Source organism: Lipophrys pholis (assembly GCF_963383615.2).
Source record: "Lipophrys pholis genome assembly, chromosome: 7".
In the NCBI taxonomy this organism is placed as follows: Eukaryota; Metazoa; Chordata; class Actinopteri; order Blenniiformes; family Blenniidae; genus Lipophrys; species Lipophrys pholis.
In genome coordinates this window covers 12,291,814-12,315,218 of record NC_137638.1, presented here as the reverse complement: position 1 = coordinate 12,315,218, position 23,405 = coordinate 12,291,814, and the positions used below count along the sequence as shown (strand labels likewise).

At 40.4% G+C, this 23,405-nt stretch overlaps 2 protein-coding genes across 2 annotated transcripts; both read right to left on the bottom strand.

The window, feature by feature from the left end:
* Positions 1-697: 697 nt before the first annotated feature.
* Positions 698-10,377, bottom strand: mrps27 (mitochondrial ribosomal protein S27). Its single transcript, XM_080467909.1, has 11 exons — positions 10,289-10,377; positions 9,966-10,043; positions 8,692-8,762; positions 8,527-8,585; positions 7,850-7,964; positions 7,040-7,118; positions 6,082-6,197; positions 5,756-5,858; positions 5,499-5,641; positions 2,745-2,903; positions 698-1,137 (listed from the first exon to the last, which is right to left on the bottom strand). Exons 1-11 carry the CDS (start codon positions 10,374-10,376, stop codon positions 886-888), a joined length of 1,263 nt encoding a protein of 420 aa, XP_080324035.1. The 5' UTR covers position 10,377; the 3' UTR covers positions 698-885.
* A 3,670-nt stretch (positions 10,378-14,047) lies between these two features.
* znf366 (zinc finger protein 366) lies at positions 14,048-21,920 on the bottom strand. The gene is made up of 7 exons (XM_080467894.1): positions 21,716-21,920; positions 18,792-19,823; positions 18,544-18,711; positions 18,085-18,235; positions 17,532-17,723; positions 15,419-15,593; positions 14,048-15,341 (listed from the first exon to the last, which is right to left on the bottom strand). Exons 2-7 carry the CDS (start codon positions 19,814-19,816, stop codon positions 14,785-14,787), a joined length of 2,268 nt encoding a protein of 755 aa, XP_080324020.1. The 5' UTR covers positions 19,817-19,823; positions 21,716-21,920; the 3' UTR covers positions 14,048-14,784.
* Between the last annotated feature and the right edge of the window lie 1,485 nt (positions 21,921-23,405).

Genomic DNA, 23,405 nt, shown 5'->3' with positions numbered 1-23,405 from the left:
AGACCATGCTCTGAATATTGAATAGCTGCAACAGAAGAAAGGAACGCATTGCGCGCATGCCCATGACGGATTTTGCTTCCCCAGAGATCTATTATCTCATCTGTCCACGGAGCCAAAAGAATCCAGATTTCCCCTTATCTGCAGTTTTTACTAGTGTTGTCAGCGTATTAGCTGATGCTGCACTAACGTGTTGCTGTGTTAACTTACCAACAAGTGCACTTTGTGTCTCTTCTCAGTTATCTGTCGCTATACTGCAGGGTTTACGTTTTCCGCTGTTCGCACAAAGGGTTCAGGTCAGAAATGCATTCCTTCCTACGAAAACATTTTGTTTTTTTTCCTAGATTGGTTATCAGCAAATTCTCATGTGCAATACCCTTTTCATTCCCCTGTGAGAAACACTTTCAAAGACACACACACACACACACACACACACACACACACACACACACACACACACACACACACACACACACACGAAGTAAACCAACGTGTGACAAAGACAAACGACAGGCAGAGAGGAAAAGGAGTGGGAGGATGTGATGGTACAGTTTTCCTCAGTTTTCTCTTCTTTCTGCTTACATGAGGTCACCCAACCAGCGGGCCTAACAATCGACGTGTGCATGAATACAGTCCAGGGATTATGTCATTGCACAGTTTAGGACAGAAACAAAATGAGTAGGAGACAAAAGTTCTTGGAAATACATTTTATTCTGACAATTTATCAGTCCTATTCTCTGAAAACAGAGGGAGACCTATGACAGAAACACACAATAACTGTTATATACAAAATCAACTGGTGGCATGAGCAGAGATAACATTGATGCGAGTCAGCTTCAACCTGGCCGACAGTTCAGTCGTCACCATTCCGCTCCGCCTGCAGAGTCTTTACTGCTGCTGTGCCGCTGCTGCCTGAGCTGCTAACTTCTCCTGCCGCTCCTGCTCGGCCTTCTCCCTCATCTCCTTCTCTCTCTGCACCAGCACAACCTTCTCAGCTTCCCAGGCCTGCACCCGGACCTTGTATTGCTCCAGGTCCGGTTTCTCTGCAGCTGCCAGGTCCTGCTGGGCCAGAGCAGTCACCAAAGCCTGGAAGGAGGCCGACTCCACTTTATTCTGCTCCTCCAGCTGTCTGCTCAATTCCTGAAGGCGCAGAAACACAAGAAAAAGTTGAAGGCAAAAAAACCCAACCTACTACTTGCTGATTTGAGCAGTTCAAAGCCTGAACAGCTACATAAAGCCTGACGACCACACGACTCACTGCTATAAAGCCAGAGCAAAGAAAATAGTTAAGCACATCGCAAACATGCTTCGATGCACTGAATCTGACAGTTGCTATTTCTAATAATGCAAAGAGCAATAAATGTTTTCACTGCATGTATAAACAGCTGGAAGAAACCACTTGGACTGGCTGGCATCAGAAATTAAACAAAGTGAGTGACTTAGTAAAACAGGTAGCACCCAAAGTGAGTTTTTAACTATTGTTAACCATTTTTCTTTGTTCTCCTCTAAGTGCACCAGGAAGGAAGTGTCCAATCGGTGAAATCGACATCCCAGCTGCTGGTTTTGGACAATTTCACGGGTGTGCAGGTGGTGGAAATGTGTCAAAAGCCCTAATGCACCAACAAAGCCAGGAAAAAAAAGGAAGAATGAGAGCTGAAAAACATAAACTTAAGTGGCTTTATGAGGAAGGAAATGCATGGAGCACGAGCAGGAGGCCGTGCACAGTGCAGGGTGAGTAATGCTGAAGGTAAACAGAAGCCATTTGATGAAAGTCTCTGGAGTACCTTTCACAAAGGGCTAAGCTGTGCTCCCTTCAGGTGTGGTCACACTTGTGACGTTTGTTTCGGTAGAAACAAAACCTTCTGCGGGAAGAGTCGTACATTTGTGGAAGTGTGAAGGCTTTTCTCTGCACCCCAGTACTCGCCAAACAAGCAGACCCAGTCCGACCAAAAGGTCAGAAACAGTCGATTGGGTGTGTGGACACCCCAATAGATTTAACCCTCACAGTTTATGGTAATCCATTTTTCTAACGGAGGAATTTCACTGCGAGTTCTCAGGTGGTAGAAATTCCACCAGGGTATCCTCTATGCGGCGTATTACGGTCAGAGCAGCTCACAGCATTGTTGTGGAAATGATGTTATGCAGAATATATGTTACAGCAGCAGGACAGCGTGAGGTTTGTTTGCATATTTTAATCTAATGTTGAAAACGATAAAGTGATTGTGAAGGGAACCATACTCGAGGACAGACTTTTCACTCTTTCCCTGTGAAAATCCTCATTTAGACAACCAGTCCCATTATATCCATATGAAACGATCCTTAAACTGGCTCTGCATCGAGTTCATATAAAACTCAATATGAAATAGTTTTTAAAGACCAATGGGTTATGAAAGAATGATGAATTGTGTACTTTTCTATCCCATGTTGCAAATTATTTTGTTCTGTTTTTGTACATGACATTGCTACTTGTGTTTTTGTTGTACAATAAAGCCCAGCTAGTGACGGGAATACAGACAAGCTTAGGCTAAAAATCGACAATTTCTAAATATTGATGTAACTATGTGTTCAAGTATTTAATGCTAATTTTATCCGTCAGAGTGATGCCTCTGGGTTCCAACCCAACACAAACACAAACCACTGTGTGTATCACGTTTACTCAGGAGAGATCGTCAGTAAAAAAAAATAAATAAAAGGAAGGAATCGAACTGCAGAGAATTACTGCTGCTGTACACAACAGACACACAAACCTTGAACCTGCTGAGGTACTGAGGGAGCTTAGCTTTCTCAGCCTGATCGTCTTCATCTATGGCATTATCTTTCTTCTCTTCACCTCCAGACTCCTCTCCAGAAGACTCCGTGTCTGAGGCCGAGGACAGCTCCTCCAGCAAATGATTCACATAGTCCAGCTGTAATATAATGAAAAAAAACTGGTGAGAGTTTGGAGAAGAGATAAAGCGTTCAAAGTAATATGTACCTGCTTGGAGGGTACTGAATAACATATGTGAAAAGTCACACTTTAAGAAGACGCAGTGTCCTCCTTTAATGATTACAGATTAGACATGTACTGACAAATGAGGCTGAATACCTGATTTGACAACTCACCTGTTAATGTTAGGAGGAGGAAAGATTAACTGTGACCTGCAGGCAGTCGCCGCCACCTCCTCCCCCTGAAATGTAATACTTCCTCTCTGTCCTACGGTGTTATCTCCTTCTTCTGCATTACGGCCTGGCCACTGTCTGACACAGCTCGTTTAGCTCCCGTTGCTGTGATTCTCTCAGACATCCTCAGATATCCAGGCTCCTCAAAATCTCATTAGACTCGGACAAAGCTGAACTATTAAACCGGACAGCGCAGGCTGGTTTCGACCAGCGGCCAGCGGCCGTGTGCACATACATGTAAATTTAACAATTTGACAGCACATGTGTTCTATCTCAGTGGATGAGAGCGGTTTGCGTCATTAAGTCCACCTGGAAAGGAACAAGGCTGTCGACTGTGTGCAACGCTGCTTTGCAAAACTGTGCTATTTCATGTTTTAATCTTGCTCAAGGAGGAACGTTGAACCGGTTTTAATCTAACAGTTTGGTAATTTTCCAGAAAAGGTACTTTCACCAATTCTACCGTTTTAACTGTTCGATGCTTCACACAACAGCATCTTTGCTAAATGCTTGCAACCATCAGAGGCAACACAGACCCGAGAGGCAAAGTGAGATGGGGGATCAAACTACCAACCTTGGAAATGGAAGACAACCTGCTCTACTGACGGAGCCACAGCAGCTCCAACGAAAAGAAAACCAACAGCAGAAGTTTAAATGAAAGAGGGTACCATGTTTTTTTCTCCCCATACAACTTGCACATACATGAATCAATGCAGTACACTGCTACTATAGCTCAATTACACAGCTGCCATACGCTATCTAAGTCCTTACACGCAGTGTGTATCACTTTGAAAATCTTTGAACTCAATTTACTAAAAAGTGAAAACAACCTTGCTTTGCTTCTTCCTGCTCGGACTGATTGTTTGTGTGGTTCGAGTACGTTTATATGAGCGGGATCAGGGTACTTACTGTGTTTATAAGTGTGTATAAATGTACGGATGTAACTATGTTACGTGTTAGGACATGTCATGATTTATTGTCTGAAATAAATGATCACTATCATCATCGTCATCAAAAACTGTGTGTAAACTTGTCAATCCACTAAGTGGTCTCCCTGAGCAAAGTGTCTGACAGATGAATTTATGTCAGACATTCCTACCAGAGCGTGCAAAATACCGTGGAGAATCTGTGAAAATGGATTAATTTACTATATTGTCATGTCATTTACAAGGCATAAAAGTGGTATTTATCACACTGGCGGTATTTAACATGAGATCCTTATTGTGAGAAGCTTTCTTCTGAGCTGGTCCACAGCAGGTTCATTTACAGATGTTGTGTCAGAAGATATTTTAACGCTTTGTTTTTCTTCTTTGGCCTTGCCATCTTTTCTTCATTTCTTCACACGTTGTTCCCAAAGATTAACTTTAATTTCTGTGTTTTTTTAAAGCCAAATACAGTTTTTTTTGTCCACCTCCATGTTATCAAGTTCAATTATGCGCCAGCGAGCGTTCACCTCCCCATTTAATCTTTCATTGGCAGATGCAAGCAGTAAAACACACAAAGCTCTCATCTGAATAATTCTAGTTACACATGTTGTGGCCCATGCTATCGTTCTCACTTGCTCGGCCAGAAAAACAAGAGAATATTTGCTTGCATGAGCATGAAATATCTAAATTTGGGATCTCAATAAATCAGTTTGTTCTTTTTGGACATTACTGGCCAGAGGTTGAGATTCACCATAACTACTGGTTTTCTTCATGCTGTTGAACGCTCATTTTAAATTCTCTGAATCACTGCTCCTCCTAACAAAAGTCTTTATAATTAGCTGAGCTGCTAAATGATCTCTGTATCATTGTAACTTAGATTAAAATCAGATTAGCGATTATATAGTTACAAGCATAAATCTGACGACCACTTGAGTTCTGTAAACTGAAATGTGCAGCTTCACTGAACAACACATCATTAGGCCCCACTTGTAACATGCAAAACAAACTGAAATGTGTAAATGATTAAAAGCGGTCAAAAGAGTTCCAAAGTCATGCACTAAGTTAATCCTGTCATAACCAGATTGACTAGTTTTTAAATTTTTTATTTTATGTCTACAGAGTTGTGCGAAGAGTGAGGGCTTCTGCCCCTTTTGCCAGGATAAGTATGTTTGGAAAAATGAAGTATTTCAATGCTATTCTACTACTTTGGTGTATTTTGATGGCACAGAGAAGCTCATGTTGGAGATGGTTAAAATGCTGTAAATGGTATATAATTACAAGGATATAAAGTTTTTGAATTTTCGAGATATCTAAAAAGGATCTTGCCGTTACGGTTTGGAGAGGTGGTAATGCCAAATCCTGTCAGGGTGAGAAAGAGCTGAATAAAATGGTAAAATATTCTTGTGAAATTGTTCTTACTGAGTCTTTGCACAGCTTGACATCACCAGAGGCAGCCACCACTCTTTCCATGACAGCCAGTGCTCGCGCCATATATCCTCGCTCCCAGCTGAGTGGCATCCCTTTGAACACCACATGTATGCCGTTTGACAACTCCACCTTTCCTGTTTGGGGTTGGAGGAGATTTGATAAATGAGACAAACGGCATGATGTAAAACAGCCACATTAATCAGTCACAGTGAAAACAAACAACATGGTGGCAGCAGAAACTCGAATACCTAGAAGAGCAGTGCCAAGTAACTGGGCGCTGAGGCCGACCGTGGTGCCTTGACTGATGCTGGAAATCAGCAGTGAAGCCCCCAAAGAGTGCTCCTCCATTACCTGAAAAGTGAGACATAAGTGGTTTAATAATGCTTCTGCAGTTGGGTGTTTTTAATGGAATTAAATGAAGCGTAATGAAATTAAAACCCTTCACCATCACTTTGAATGAGGAAAGTCATTAACAACAACTTGAGATTCAAATATTAAACAATATTCCCTGTATGACTTTGATGTGAGTATTTGTTGTTGTCGCTCCGCAAGTGCTGATTCCCATTTCACTCACAGTGAGTTGTGGTCTGGTTGCCAGGTAACAGCCCAGCGCGTACATCGACAGGATGTGTGTGGAGGGGAGATCGAAGGCCTCTTGAAGCATCACCTCTTCAACCACCGAACATGCACCTGCACATTTACAACAAAGAGATATAGCTGATTAAAAGGCAACAAGGAATGGATCAAATGTTTGACATGTTCATCGGATGTCACCAACAAAAAACACAGACTTTCAAACCGAAAGAAAACTGAATATTCACAGAACAAAACCATGTTCAACTGTGAATAAATGAAATGAACAAAAAGGCAGCGAGTTATGTGCCATCGGGATACTCTGATTCCTCTGGGAGGAAAGCAAGCAGCAACAACATCACATTAAAAGGTTGAAAAACTTATTCGACAGAAAAACAACCAAGTTGACGCTCTATTGCCGTGATTCTCAAACTGTGGTACTCATAGCACCTGTGGTATGTGAGCTCCCTCTAGTGGTACGTGGGGGCAAGCCATAAATATTTCTCTTTAATAAAATCTGTTCGAAAATATATAAACTTATCAATATAGTAGAAAACTTAAAATGAAAAATATTAAATTTATATTTCAAATAGGTGCCTAAGTAATTCCATAGTTAATAAGGTGAGCCTCTGTGACTGTATGTTCAGGTCAGCCATAATGGTGGGGCTCAATATCTTCTCATCTTGTACACACTGAGAAAACATAAAAACATAAAATGGAATTTAAGTGCTATCATATAAATGTATTTTTTACTGTCTGATGATATTATATAAAAAAAACTGTTTACTTCATCAGGTACCAAAAAGAGAAGAAATGTTTGGAATTTTATTTTTGACAGGCTGTACAAAATTCTAGCGATTGATTTAAAGAATCATCAAGAATGTGTTAATATTTTAGCCCCCGCTAAATGTGCCCACATTTCTCTAAACATGATAAAAACACACAAAAAAGGTCCTTACTCTTGAAGTCTCCATCCTTGATGAACGAATCTATCAGCAGGTTGAAAGTGAAGTCGTTGGGAAATATTCCATACTGGACCTGTACACACGTGCACGTGTAAATATATTCTTTCATAAACGCTGTCTTTATCACACGACTCTACAAAGAGTTTAAGCATCTCTGAACGAAATGCTACTAATCCATCATGCAGTGGCAACAAAGAAAACATGTGATTGTTTCCAGATTCACTCTGGAGCAGGATGCGTTTGTTGTTGTGTTTGGGATTACATGAAGAAAAAGAAGAATTTGAGCCTGTCGTCTTTTGGACAATCCTGCTAAAGAGTTCCTACAAAAACTCTAAGGTTTACTGAGAAGAGCTGATGTTTTCAGAGCAAAGAATGGTCACACCAACTATTTAGATTCTCTCGTGTGCCTTCTCTCTTACATTGTGTTAAGTGATACAAAAAGAACTGAAGCCTAATATTTTAAGAATGTTCTCAATTTGCCAATCAAGTGTAAAACTTTACACATTCCCTTATGAAATGGGGTGCGTTTCTCTTTAGAGAGTGGAAACAAGACATCCTGCTGTTTGGAATAATCTGCTAATGCTGTATTGCTGACATGTTTGATGTGATTGGCTGAAAATACATCCGGGAGGTTCGGAGTTGATCTGCTTCATACTGACAGATTGAGAGTTGGCTTATTGCATGATGACTGTAGCTTTATGCCCTGATAACCTAGCTTCCCATGCTGCGTTAAACTCTTAAATTCAAAGTGCATCAAGTTTGCTATTCACAGAACAGGTGGAGTGGATATATGGTGTGGGGTACCTTGTTTTTTAGTGTGTGCAGGGCCTTATCTCTGGCCCCGTATTTTAGACACTGTCTGATCCATCCGTGAATGGTCCAGTCTCGTAAGTACCAACAGTTTGGACTGTGACGGAATCTTCAAAGATAAAAACAAAACAAAAATAAACAGTGAATATTTTTATATATTCATTAATCAATCAATCACATTCTGGTCTTGAAGCTATACAAAGTGTAAAGAAACAAACAACATGAGAAAAACAGGAGATGACAAGTCTGAGAACGACCAAACCACAAGAAAATCAAACAATAATAATAAATATGACAGTTTCAGTCTTAAAGATTAGCAGACATAACCTAAACACGAAGAAAAAGTCCAAACACATCGATAGCAGTACAAGAAACTTTTTCAAAATGGGATTATAGTTTTAATTCTTGAAAGATTGAACATTTATGTCTCCTGAAGAATAGCCTGATTGAGAAATTTAGTAAAACTTGTATTCAGGAGAATGGTGCAGATTCCAGGGGGAGGAGTAAACAGGAAAGGTCTGGAGTAGCTTGGAACAAAGAAAAGCATGGGACTGGACATAAACAGACAATTTACCCCCCAAAAAAACAACAACACATAAATGGAAAAACCAGGGAAACCGATGATAGGTGACATAGAAAGTCGTGCAAAGGGAGAAAAAGATTCTTCATACTTGTAAAGGTAGTACTCTGCCTGATCAACTTCCTCTCTCGATGATATGTTGTCAACAAACTGAAACAGAAGCAGAGCATACAGTTATTAAAGATGTTGTTACTGCTGCCATCTAATTCACTACAAACAAAGAAGACATGTCCATTTAAATTTAGGTGCTGTTTACCCGCGACATAGCCAGAGAACTAACTGGCAGATTCCTGTCATAGGTCTTGTCCATAGTACTGGCAAGTACAGCTGTGGGAGAAAAACAAACACATGAGCTGCAATCAACTGAACAAACAAGCAAAACAGCAAAAACAGGAATAAACAGATAACAGAGAAAGAAAAATATCTGATAACAACATAATTTATTGTGCTCCACCACACAGCAGCACTCAAAGTGCATTTCTTATAAACTCACTGCAGAGTCATCAACAGTGATTCAGTTCAGACTTTTGCAAACTATTATTTCTAATCAAAACAGTTTTTCATTTATTTATTTCTCCAATAAGGCTGTAATAATGTGAGTACATATAAATCACATCCACACTACACAACTCAACCGAAGACGAATGCACTGTGAGGCTGCAGTGCCACCCTGTGCTGATCAACTGCACATGCAGGTACGTCATTCTTTGAAATTCACAAAATGTAATATAATCTCCATTTAATGTAATAGATAAGTGAAACATAAGACAGGGTTCTATGACTGTCATAGGAACTGCAATGTAAAGCTGGGATAGGCTCCTATTCTGACCAAGTCTGGATAAAGCTGTCATCTAATATTAATAGATAGAACTGTAATGGTCATTTCAGGAGACTTCGTTATTGCTTGATTTCTACTACCTGCATCTTTGAATGTTATTTTTCAGTAAATGTTGAAATTATTTATATTTTCTTCAACACTCTGCTGCTCAGCAGACCATCATAATCCACCTCACCCTATCTCCTGCATTTTATACTGTTATATCAATATTTTAATCAAGAATTTCAGAAACCTTTTAAGGCAACTCCATGCTACAGCAACACCTGACACTACAGCTTTACCAATGTATGCTCTCAATAAATATTATAGCACTCTACTCATATAAATCAACCAGAGGGACAAAACAACTACTAGGGCTATTTCCCTGTTAATACTGTAGTGTGTACACTGACTACAGTAACATTTCTGATTATTTTACCAATAAATAGGAAACCGCACCAAAACTACTACTGGGGTTATGGATGGTATAGGAACATTGTGAAAAAAGACGAAGAATAAAAACCCAAACATTATCTCGAACTACATAATGATGATGTTGTTTGATTCTGTAAAATACGTTTCTTTTGCAGCATTTTGTAATCCTGATCAAGACAGTCATCCCGACGGTCTCTGCACCTACTGACACTCTGCAGGAGTCGCTGTTTGCCTGGACTGTTATCAAATGTGCTCTTCCAACTCATCCGAGGACTTACCCAGGTTCTGGGGATCCTCGACTCTCGCCTCCCACAACTTTGTGTCCGTGTAAGCTGCTGAGAGCAGCCATCGTCTGACTGTAAATACAAACACAGAGCCCAGTCATGCTGATAAAAATACCTCACGTGTACTAGTGTGCAGTTTTTAACCTTAAGCAAAGACCAAATGTGTGCAGAAGCTGCTCCATGGAGCTACATACAGTTAGCTCACAGAGCTAACTGAGGACATTTCACAGCTGCTGCCTTAAATATCGACTCTAACAAGCAATCACATTTAACGCAACGTATAATGTTATGATTGTTAATAAAGAAGATGTTTCTACCTGAAAGAGACGGGGAGGAACATTTAACTTTGACAGCTGCAGTCACACTGCGTCTCCACAAGGAGGCCGCCATCTTGGAATTTACCATTGCACATTCAGAGAGGGGGGAAAACTATTTACGGTGGGCGAAACTAAGAACAAATGCGAGCAGAAAAGACACTGGGCCAAAATATATAAATTTTTAACTGTTCATAACATTAAAATAAAACATAGTGTAATATAATTGTAAAAAAAACAAAAACCTATATATACATATGTGTATATATATATATATATATATATATATATATATATATATATATATATATATATATATATATATATATATATATATATATATATATATATAGCTGTTTGGACTGACGTAACAATAGCTTTTTCATTTAGACCCTCACTGTAATAATTCAATTTGTGGCACTGTTCCGTAAAAATAGAGGACACAAAATAACACTGAGACCTGGGAATATCAGATAGAAGCAATGCTTTAACAGAGGTAAATTTTTCGCCATTAAAAATCGCTAAATATTTGGCATCAAAGATAAATTATGTGGGTGAGTTATGAATATATGCGTACTGAAGGCTTCAACTAAACGTGTGTTCTGAGAGGTGGCAGGCTTTTCCCACATGAATCTGAAGAGAAACAACATTTAAGGTAGAATTTCTTTCTTGAGAACATTCCAGGTTGTTCAGATTAGTTTGTAAAAATGCCTTGAATGTAGTCTATTTTATATGCGTCCCCTGAGCTTGGGTAAATTGGGGCCAGTGCAGTGACAGCAGAGGGCGCTGTTTACACAGGGGACACACTGACCTGTCCTGCTGGAACGAAAACATCCATTTGTCAAGAGGAATCCAAGCTAAGTCAAGTCATTAGGGTACAACAGCTCCACTTTACCCCGTGGCATTAAAGCTTTCGTCACTCAGCATCGTAAATGACTGATCCCTGAATCCCCTCAGCACATTCATCAAGCAATCGGGATGTTTGAACCGCAAAGATAATCCCTCATCCACCTCATATCAGCGAAGTTTGAGGCTTAATGAATAAGTTGCATAACTGTTTTTAAAAATCTGAAATTATAGAGTAAAATTTGTTTGAGGATGCAGTGGTTTTTGTTTGTTTGTTTTCTGTACGTGCTGCAGGAGGACAGACTGCAGCTATTCTTACTGCAAGCTGCTTGGCTGTGGGTCAAAGGAGGTGACAGGTTGAGAGTGGGGTGTGGCAGCTTTTGTTAAACAAAACGTGGAAGAGTTTAACCACCATCTTGTTTTCTCCCCGACCTGCAAAAACAGGAAGCTCCTACCTGAGATACACAGGAGAGAAATCAATAGAAGTCCATTCTCCCAAAGACACACCTCTCCTTTCAGGAATACACAATGGATGGACTTCTGTTGTTTGGAGTCTTTGCTTCCCTATTGTGCTGATTTGACAAAAAGCAACACAAAGCATTAAGAATTTTCATCAGAAGTTTACTGTTTCCACTAAAATTAATCTGTTTGTGTTCCGGGGCTAAATTAATTCAGAAACATGTGTTTTCATTATATGGCACTTATGGACATCCCCTGTCTGTTTCTGATATCTCACTTCCAGTACAGAACATTGTTGCAGATGGTGAGACAAGGGCATGTGATGTTGAAACGGCACCGTGGTAAAAACCTACAACAATTCCATAAAAAAAGTAGAAAGAAAATAAACAGGCGATCCGGGGGTATCAAATTTATTCCTAAGAAGTATAGTTAAAACAAAGAATAAATCTATCCATCCCACATTAGCAGTTTACACATAGTTTACTGACTATTATGCCTTCACCACAATGTCGCTCTGTGAAACAGCAGTTTTTTAGACAATATAGTGAGTGTCATAGAAAATTGATTGCATATATGAGATGCACATATTTTATGTGCAGAAATAAAGATAATACTGAATAAAAGAGCTTTATGTTGACCTCTGACACAAACATTTACATAAAGTAAATCATTACAATTAAAATAATTGAACATCATTCTACCATCTGGAAGATTTCCTCCAGTTTTTATTTTAAAAGTAAAAAAAAGTACATACTTAAAAGTAAAAAGTACATACTTTATAAACGTGTATGTTTTAGACACAAAACAATCAAACATGTGGCCCAATGCCAGAAGGGAGCAATCTAAATGGTTTCATCCCCCCTGTCCAAAGACTTTTTTGTTTGGTACGTTGCTGATGCCCATGGTGTGTACTATTCAAATTTATTTCTTCGAATGGACCATTTTCTAAATATAGGACCCCCATAAGAAGTCAAGGAATAATATGGTCAACAGCACACTATTGTTGTAGTGCTTTCATTTATTTCATTCTCCTTCTCATTCTGTTAGTCCATGTCTGTCTCTTGATCATGCCCCTGCTTCAGCTGGTTTGTCTTATCCACTATATATAGTTGTTGTTCATGCATCCTGCACTGTGTCTTCTGTCCTTGTCCTCATGTTACACATATTTGCCATTTTTGAGAAAAGAAAAAGACACCCATAACGAGCACCTGTTGTCCATAGATGCAATTTTTACCATAAGTCAGAGATAATAAGATTTCACAATTTGGAGGCAAAGACATTTAGATATTTTGATTTAAAAATGAATGTGATTAATCAACAATACAAACAATAATAAACGTTATGCATTTGCCGTCATAAATAGCAGAGTTTGTCACGATCAGTTGCCCAGATTGAGATGAGGTTTCACTGTAAATCAGCAGATCAACCACAGGGTTAACTTTCCCATCAGCCGAGTATTCACTTGTTCTCTTATGCATCTGGTTAGCATGATTTATTCTGTTTCAGTTCATCAAACATGCATTGCAGCCGTTTGAAGCCCCGTCTTTCATCGGGTCTCCAAGCTGTGATCAGTTCCACACGTCGTCCTTTAAAGGCCGCCTGGTGTGATGCTGCTGACAGGAGCTGATCCTGGGACAGAGACGGTGACACATCCTCTTGCTCTCTCAGCCAGCGGTCGGGATTGAAACGTGTAGGTGAGGAAAGGAAAGAAGAGGAGGATGTGAGAACTTCCTCAAACTATTTGCAGTTTCACTTTATGGGACGTGGTGGTCGTCATTGGTAGAAATGCAGAAGCCGCTCTTCTGCATTTCATCTGACAAGAAATTACCCTTTTTACCTGAACTGGCATCACAAAGTGAGAATGAACGACATGATGGTGTGAGATGAAACCCTCTGAGCATTGTGTGGACTGAAACACGCAGAACTATGCCTTGAATGGCCTATTTGACTGCATTACAGTGCACTACAGTCAGGATACCTGGTAGTTGTCATGTATCTTCCTTAAAATTTTAAGTTTAAGATTGTTTTTATCCATTTCTTTGATATTTTGATTTCCAGTGAGGCTTCTGCAATGAGAAGAAACAATGCTTTTTTTTTTTTTTTCATACAGACACATGAAGCCTTTGTCTGGGACACCCACTGTGTCCGTCACTGCTGTTTGATCCTAACCTAAAAGAGAGAAGGGGAGAGGTGTTTTCTCTTCCTCTTCCTCTGCTTTGAAAGAGAAGCAGGAGAAAGGCAAGCATTTTGAAACTCGCAGCAATCATCCCTCATTCAGTCAACAGGCACGTCTAATACGGTTTTTTTCTCTTAAAAGACTTATAGAAACCTTTTGGAGGCATTTAAAAACAGACAGAGGTATTGCATTCAAGCTTTTATTTATGTATTTTGTAGCAGAGCATGTTCCAGTCAATATATATATATATATATATAAAATAAAAAAAACAGCAGGAGAATCAACTTTAATGATTTTATTTGCATTAAGTCGAAACATTAAAAAAAAGGAACAAGAGCGATCACAGTTTTATTCAGACAGAAACTCAAGAGGTCCCAATGCTTAAGCCTGTCAAAAACAAAATAATTACACCTCATACATTAGATTTTACAATGCTACCAGTAAAAAAAGAGAATCAACAAAAATCATGCACAATTGTTTGAGTAGAAAAAAATCATTCAACTTAATAGATTAGAGAAAGAGTGAGGACAAAGTTGCATATTTCAGTGAATCTTACAATTACATTGATAAAAAAACCCAAATCAAAACATTAAATATATTTTTGAAATTGTATTTACATAATTTAATAATCATACTTCATCATTTTCACCTACGAAACACAAAGAATCCTCAGTCAGTCACCTTTATTCATTGTATTTGATATTCTGTACAAGCAGGGTGATTCCCGGTTTTGTATTTTAGCTGCTTCATGTTTATCTTTCTGCTGTGATCTGTTTGCAGCTCCAGTTTGTCTTGAACTGTTTCATCGCAATCTGTAAAATCAGCCGTGCTTTCAGACCTGCACACTTTCCTTTCTGTATAGGGGAGTGTCTCCTGAACATCCTCCCTATTTTCCTGTCAAAACAAATAACATCATTCTCGCCAACATGCATCTTTTTTCTTTTCTTTTTTTATTCTTGACTAACTTCTAATTCTCTGTGAAATTCTTCAGCTTGTCAATTATCTCAGCTTGACTCAGTTACATGAGTGGCATCATCGGCTCGTCTTTGTGGTTCTCTTCTGCCTCTGAAACTGAATCATATTCATACGCTGGTTTACGCACTACCTCATGGTACACCTGCTCGCCTGGCTCTGTGTCGGATTCGCAGGAGGTTTCCGACTGTGAGCTGTGTACTCGCTTATCTCTGGCCTCCACAGATTGTCTTTCTGCCTTGGACTCTATGTCAAATGTCTCATCCTCGAAGCCCTGCTGGTCCTTCTCTTGCCTCTGTATTCGCTGTAGGGTCAGTTCATCGGGAGAGCTTGGTCCTCTGTCCTCCAGCTCAGCAGCGTACTGGTCCTCGCAGGCTGTATCATGCTGGTCTACCTCAGGGCTGTACTGGCTCCTTCTGTACAAACTCTCCTCGTCCTCCTCCTGGCAGGAGCTTCCCGGGACGCTCTCACCATCTGACTGGGAGAGACGCAGGCCCGGCAGGCCCGGGGTCTTTTGGGAAAGGTCAAACGGCTCCTGTTGGCTGAAGCGAGTGAGGAGGCCCATTGGACTGGTCAGACAGAACCGCCCTCGCTGTCTAAACACTAGAAGAAACAAGTATCCGCATCAGACAAGTTTTACCACAAGGGAGATACACATCCACATACATGTGCAGTCTTACATCTTTCATCCAGCCCTCTGTCCATGACACCATGTTTGACTTTCATGTGTCTGGTGAGGTTTCCCTTCAGAGTGAACTTGCTCGGGCAGTAGAGGCATTTGAAGGGTTTGCTGTCTGAGTGGAGATGCATGTGACCCATAAGGTTGTGCATCCTGTTGAATTCCTTCCCACAAAGCTGAGAGACAAGAGAGAAACCGGGAGGCTCGTCAATAAGAAAATCATTCTAGTTTGTCTCAATGGATGACGTTTTCATAAACAAGGCTCAGCTGGCTGCTTCGGTAGAGTTCCCCATAAACTCTTCAATTTTGTAGAGATTAACAACACTTTTAGGAGATGGTGGGAGGACGGACACCTTCAGGCAGAACCAGTTTCTTGAGTTTATGGTAGACATAGTGAGAAGGTTGTAGGTTTTCTCCCACAGTCCAAAAACATGCATTTCAGACAAAATAGTGATTCATATCAGCCTGTAGATGTGAATGTGTGTGACTGACTATCTCTCTGTATTTGCTCTGTGATGTAATGGCAATCTTGCGTTCATGCGTCGATTAGATAAATCGATGTGAAAGATTAAAGGATAGATGTTGTGTTATCTATGACATTGTACATACTGAGCACAAATAATGATTCTAGCTTTTTATTTGGACTTTATTCGAACTTCTTTCCCCCCACAAAGACATAATAGCAATCGTTGGCAAATACATATGAAGCATGGTGAAAATAAACTATTTGTTTCAGTGAAAACAATAGAAACTGACACTCATATAATTTATGTATTTTCATCTGTTGAAACCAAACACTTTGCACTTTTCTGTCTGAGGGTTTTCTCTGAATGCCCAATTGTAGAGAAGACGTAATCATGAATGAATGTGCAGGCATTCAGACACACACAAACACAATTGCACGCCCTCCTCCCTCATTCTATCCTTTCTTTCCTCTTTTTCTCTTTGTCTCCCCTCTCAAGCTCCCTGACACACACACACACACACACACACACACACACACACACACACACACACACACACACACACACACACACACACACACACACACACACTAGAAAAACAGAGTGAGACAGAGGGAGAAAGAGGAAGCAACATTGAGACAGGGCCAGGAGGAGAACAGGGAAGGGCAACTCCTGCGCTGTCCTTCCTCTGCATTCTTTTTTATTAGGGTGGTCCTTTCCTTCAGGAGGAGAGAGGGACTGTAAACTGTCCAAGAGGACCGTGAGAAAACAGGAAGCTCCCTCCAGCAGCAGAGAAAGCGAGATGAAATCTATTTGCAGGCCCTGTTCTCCAGGGAGGCTCGGGGGGCCATTGTTAGAGAGGCATTTTGTGTTGCGATATCCTTCCTATGGACAAGGAGGCTTCCACTCTCATAAACCTCTCTGCTATCTGGTCATCGTCTCAGGACTCACACCAAACATCGAGTCAAAGCAGACACTCAACAAAATTGGGGAACCTCTTTAAATGCAGCCAGTGATAAACATCAGCATGTCAAGTCAGACTAATTTCCATTCGACAACAACTCAATGTCGTTCCTTTAATGCAAAGAGAAGTAACTGTTAAAGAAACAGTATTACATGTGAGGAAAACAAAAGTATTCACTTGCATTTGAGATCAGAAGACGCATATTATTATGGAATTTGCATGGAGCTTTAAGATATTGACAAAATCACTAAAATCTATTGTAATTGTATCACCTTGAGACATAAATACTATTTGCATGAGGTACCAGATGATCTGATTGCTGTTGAGGTTTAGTATAGCTGGGAGATGGACGTCTTTTCTCAACGATTTTTCTCGTTTTAAGACAATGAGAACTAAACTGAAGTTAGAGTTGCATAAAGTGGATATTTTATTTTTTGTGACTTATGATTTAAAGGTTTTGATCGGTCTCTATTGGTACTCAAACAAAAAGTACTTCTTTAATGTATGTAATCTTTTTACTGAATTACACCTGACCTCCTTCATTGCTCATGACAAGCCTAATGAACTAAATCCACATTAAGGCTTTTTGGTTTTTTTCCCCCATTATGTAGATACAGACAAGAGTGCTTCCCAAATGCTTAACATTCATCCTTAAAGCTACATTTGTTGTGTCATATTTGACCAACCTTGCATTTATAGGGCTTGATGTCAGAGTGGACGATCATGTGAGCCTTGAGAGTTTGTTTTTGCACAAAACTCTTGAAGCACATCTGGCACTGGTAGGCCCGTATGTTGGTGTGGATGAGGACATGGCGCTTCATGTTGGCCAACAGGGTGAACTCGCGGCCGCAGATGCGACACTTGTGCTCCTTCACCCCCTACAGAAGAGAAAACGTGGAAGAAGGTGTGGCAGACGAGTGAGACCTCCTCTGAAAATGACTAGATGTGGCTCAATATTTCAGTCCATGATTTGATAACTTAAATCTCGAAAACTACTAAAACAGAAAATGCATAATTAAAACAGAGCATGAAAGAGCCACACTTCAATGGGGAACTACATTGAAATATCCAAGCTCATCCAGACATTTTCACCATTCAGAATGTGAAGAAGCAATAAAATGATTTGACAGCTAAGCTGATACCTCTAATCAGTGCCAAGGTATATGTTTCCGTGTCTAAGAACTGTAAAAAAAAAACATAGACAAGATGTTTTTTTTCCTCCTTTTGTTTCAAACCTACTTTGTGAGTGAGCGTGTGCTGTTTCAGGTGGTGTGACTGGATGAACTCCATCCCACACTCGCTGCAGATGTACGGCCGGATGTCTTTGTGTTTCATCATGTGGTTCTGAAGCTGACTCGGATACTGGAAAGTCTTCTGACACTCTGCACACCTACGGGGACAACAGGCATTCGGATAAACAGGGAACTGATATGTTGAAACAATAGTCAGACAATTGTAAAATTCAGGTGTGAGGTAAGACATCTGAGGCTGTTGAATAATTCATTTGGACTAATTTTGAGCTTATGCATGATGCTGGTTATCTTTGTACGGAATAAAGACTGTAACCTGAATCTGACTTTGTCAAAAGGTGAGATTCTTCAACAATAAAGCAGTCAAACACAATCTTTTTCCAAGTAACTACTATTACAAAAACTCACTGATGGACTCAAGTATCAAAACCCTGGATTTTGTGTTCACCTGTACAAGGTGGGACCTCGATGGACAGTCAGGTGTCTCTTCAGCTGAGCCAGTGTGGGGAAGTCCAGACCACACTCCACACACACGTTCTCTTGTCCTTTTTCATGCTTCAGCTCGTGGGCACGGAGCTCACTGGGGTAAGCAAAGCCTCGACCGCACACACTGCAGCTGGAGGTGCAGAAAGAGTCTTCATGAGAAGGATGGCTTGGATAAAGACAACACAAAGTGGTCCAGAACATATGATTTACCTGTATGGCTTCACGTCGCTGTGTTGCATCATATGTCTCTTCAGGTGGCTGGTCTGCGTGAAGGCCTTGTGGCACACCTGGCACTTGTGGGGCCTCATGCCCTGATGTGTGAGTAGATGCGTATGCAGGTGGCTCAGCTGCTTAAACAGCTTACCACACAGGTGGCACCCGTGTGGCTTGATGCCGTTGTGGCCCAGGATGTGCGTGACCAGGTTGTACTTGGAGGTGTACGACTTCTCGCACATGCGGCACTTCCATCGCTTTTTGTCCCCGCCAACGTCCACGTAGTAACTGTCATCTACATGAACACTGAGGCCAAGCTTCTCAGCGCTGGTTGTGCCACTTCGTGGAGATTCGCTATGGGTCCCATGACCGGAGCGGAGGGCCTCTCTGGGGTAGAAAGCACCAGGTGAGAGGTGCATGACAGGTCCGGGCATGAAGAAGGGGTACGGGAGAAGGCTCGGGTGGAGAGGTGGGAAGTAGGGATGGTGGAGGAGGAGAGGAGAGGGAGGCCAAACTCGGGAAGGACTGAGAGGCTCCTGTTTCACCTGCACAGGTAGATTCATACCTGAGGATCTGTGATGAAGCTGCATTCTGTTGAGCTCAATCATACCGGGGAATTGTTTAGGAGAGTGGGAGGAAACATTGTGAGGTGGGAAGGAGAATTGGATGTGGGGGAGGTCTACTGTCTTCTTAGTGCTGCTGTCTTCAGCCCCCTCTTTATCCCGCCTGTCTGGAAATTCACCTTCCGGGGCATCCATTTTGAAAGGAGTTCTTTTGGGTCTATGGGTTCCGCCTTTTGCTATGTACCCGGGGCTGAGCACGGGAAAGAAAGCAGGTGGGCTGAATGCGCTGTATGTGTTTGCGGTAGGTGACATATTCAGATTTCTCGGAGGAGAGAATTTAGGTTGTTTAACATAAAATGGAGTCGGGCTTAGGTAGAAACTGGGCTGAGACATTTGTCTTAGTTCATCTCTGAGAGGGGTGCTTCTTCCTGGAGAGAAGTTTACTTCATTTTTTTCCATCTTCCTTCTGCATAAAGAAAAATATGGTGGTTGAAATATCAGAATGATGTAAACTTAATCACATAATTAATTATCTCTGACTCTTGTTATATTTACATAAAATGTGCCCAGTCAATGTGAATCAACAAACTCTTTGGACTATAACTTACCTAAAGACAGCAAACAGAAGTGACTGATGAATACCGTTAAGTTTAGATATCTGGTTGATACATTCAGTTTTGCAACTTAGCTGTATAGTTTGGCTCTACCATCAGGTGGCTTAAGCACAACAAGGGTGTTTATTTATTTATTTATTTATTTATTATGAATAGTTACAGTATGTGCTAGTGTTTGGGGATTCTTCCTGCTGTGTTTCAACCTTGTGGGGGTCCAGGTTCAAAATATTATCACCTGACGTCAAGTTTATGCTGCCAGTTGCAGTGACTTGCTGTAGCAATTTCATGTGAAAGGGAGCTGCCAAATAGATGATCACATCTTGCTGTAAAGAGAAACACCTGTTTTAAAGAAACTTGACAAAAGTACGTCCATTGATTTATTTGCCTTCTCTGATCTATTTTGCTGAGGATTTCTGTGGAAGCCAAGTAACCGGGCACACAGACAGTACAGCGTGATGTTGATGAAGCTTTACTGTCCGTACACCACTCAGTGTTCAACCTGAAACCTTTCACTTCTTCCTTTCACAAGCATCTTCTCCTTGCCTGAAATTAGGAAGTCATTTCTGAAACACACCTCCACCCTCCCACATACTTTTCGCTTCTCTGTCTCTTTTTACTCTGCTCTCATCATCTTTTTTTTTGCACTGATTCACAGGAAGGGCGTCCTCTTTTGTTTCTTCTTCGCTGAAAGACCTGTATGATGTGTTTGTCTTTGTCTCAGCTTTAATGACAGCCGATAACCGTCTCATGTTGAGAGGTTTCAAAGCTGCACTCAGCATCTTTACTGCAGTGTGCATGTGTGAGCTTCATAGTGAGGTCATGTTCATAGATGAAAAGATAATGAGGAGGAACTATCTTACTTCTGCATGACATTCAATAGTTATACATACATGTACACGTATAATGCATTTCTTCTTTGGTAGTTTTACTTTATCTAAAACAGTTTTAATATCTGCAACAAGTTGCTGACCTGCTGCAACAACTTTCATCGACTGATGTTACATGAAAACGTACTTCTCAAATAACTGTTGCATGTCTTGGTAAAAACAACATAATAAAGTTTTTCAGATAATTATAAAGATTCATGTATATATTTTAGAATGTATTAATCAAAAGGAATGACTATAAAAAGACATAGTAATGGAAAATGTTTTCAATCCAGACCTTGCTTGGCAATGGTCATAAATGATATTCTGAATACAACAAAATGTATTAGCAGAGTAATCATTGAACTATTTCAGTACCTAACATCTAACATGTATTGGCATACATTGGTGTAATGAAGATTCATTGAAGTTGCAACAGTTAAAGTGCATAAATAATTTCAGTCATTGTCCCAACAAATGATTAAAAACCTTGAACATTTTATAATAACTACTGTGTTCCTCACAGTAACTGAGAAATCGCTTCTTGTTCTGCAATAATGGAAATGTACAACAATGTAAACATGGAAATTGAAGAATACAAAAATCCCACTACATGCACAATGCAAGAAAAATACTCAGATTATCTCCAGGATTTCAAAGAAGCTTCAGGATCAGGCTGAGGTTTTCTAATATTTTATAAGCATTGTCAAGTTGTTATATTCTCTTTTATCCTCTTTGTGACCACCTAAGCCTCTCTGTGCAGACCCCAACCTATTCTTACCTCACTGTGCATTCCAAACAATCCATTAAAACTGAAGCCCCTCCTCATATACCAGTCAGTGCCCTGTAAGTGTGAGCAGTGTGAGTGTGTAACTTACCAGCTGAGTGTAGTGGAATGTGTTTTCTGTGATGCTGCTGCTGTTGCTGCTGCTGCAGTTGCTGCTGTACCTGCACCCTTCGTTCTCTTCCTCCTGCTCACACTACAACTCTCTTGACAATGAGCCGCCCGTCCACGGATAGCATTTGAAGTGACTTAAGAAAGAGAACAGGAACAATCACTTTGTTCTCATTTTTCAGATGAGTACCTTCGGAGAGAAGGAAGGAAGGGAGGGGAGAGGAAGTCAACAAGCCTAGTGCCTTCCTGCAGAAAAATAAGGAAACACTAGATAGACATCTCAATTTCTCTATGAAATAGGGATATGCACAGCTTTGGAGGAACATGGAGAGGAGAGAGCTAATGTTTCATGACAAAAAACAAAAAAACAAAACACAATTTGAATGCAAATGTGAGATGACATGTTATGATAGAGGATGGCCTGCCTGTTAAAATCGTACAGCTTCGTCTGTTTATCATTCTAAAATAAATGTATGTATGACAATGACTTTTTCCATGTACAACAATGAATCGAGAATAATTAAAAAAAAAGAAATGTATGAAAAATCAAGAAGTTAACAGATCTTTAAAAATGTCATCATGAACATATTTAAACTGTTAAAGTTCAATTAGTTAGTGATTGTTGAAGAGATGTTGACCACTGCAGCGCAGTGAGGCTCATGATGGGCACATCTGCTTTAGTCTTATACACATGTTCATTGCATATTGTTCCTAAATATGCATTGCGTTTAATTTATCCACACCCTGCAGGAGCCTGGCAGATGAAAACTGTGAGACAGCAATACAATATGCAGGAAAAATATATATGAAATGTATCAGCACAGCCACTAGGAGGCAAGAGTGGCCTATTGTCTAAATGGTGTTAGTTTACACAAATATATTGTCTTATTTATCTTCACCTTGTACCTGCAATTAGGTGTTATAATTTGTTTTTGAGTGTGAAATCCAAACAAACTAATGTCATCTTTCTCTCAGACACAGAAGTTAGTGAACACTGATTATCCTTCAGTTTTTTTTAGATGAGGTGGCAGTGCAGTGACGCTGAGACGTAATTGAGCTCATGTTATTGAAATAGTGAAATTGTCCTTTATGGGTTGTGGCTGATCATTAGCTGTGTTAATTAGCTCATGAGACCAATTAACCTCAGACCTTGAAGATGTGTGTGTGCCAATTCTTGCAAGGAATTAAAGACTTTGAGCGCAGGTGTGTGTGTGTGTGTGTGTGTGTGTGTGTGTGTGTGTGTGTGTGTGTGTGTGTGTGTGTGTGTGTGTGTGTGTGTGTTTGTTTTGAAGACAAACATCCCTTTTGGCTGGCTGTGTCACCATGTTGGCCCTGAAGGCTGAACTTTAGTTCAAATATTCTTTTCCTTCGAAATAGCTCTATTCTCCAGTGTTTTTCTCCCCGTGCTGAAAAAAAAGAGGCCTTTATTAAAAGAAGCATTCATAAAATATATTCCTATTTTAATAAATGCAGATCGAACAGTGCTCGTGTTCCTCTCGGGCCTTTAATAATTTCATCTCCACATGCTCTTCTTGACCCTTCTGACTTTCCTATCCTCTCTAACATGCACCATCACGCACCTCTAATGATCCTCCGATGCATGAAACAAGCCGGGCCACACCACCGTCACCTGGCCCTTTGACCTGTCCTGCCCACCAGCCAGCTTCCTATCT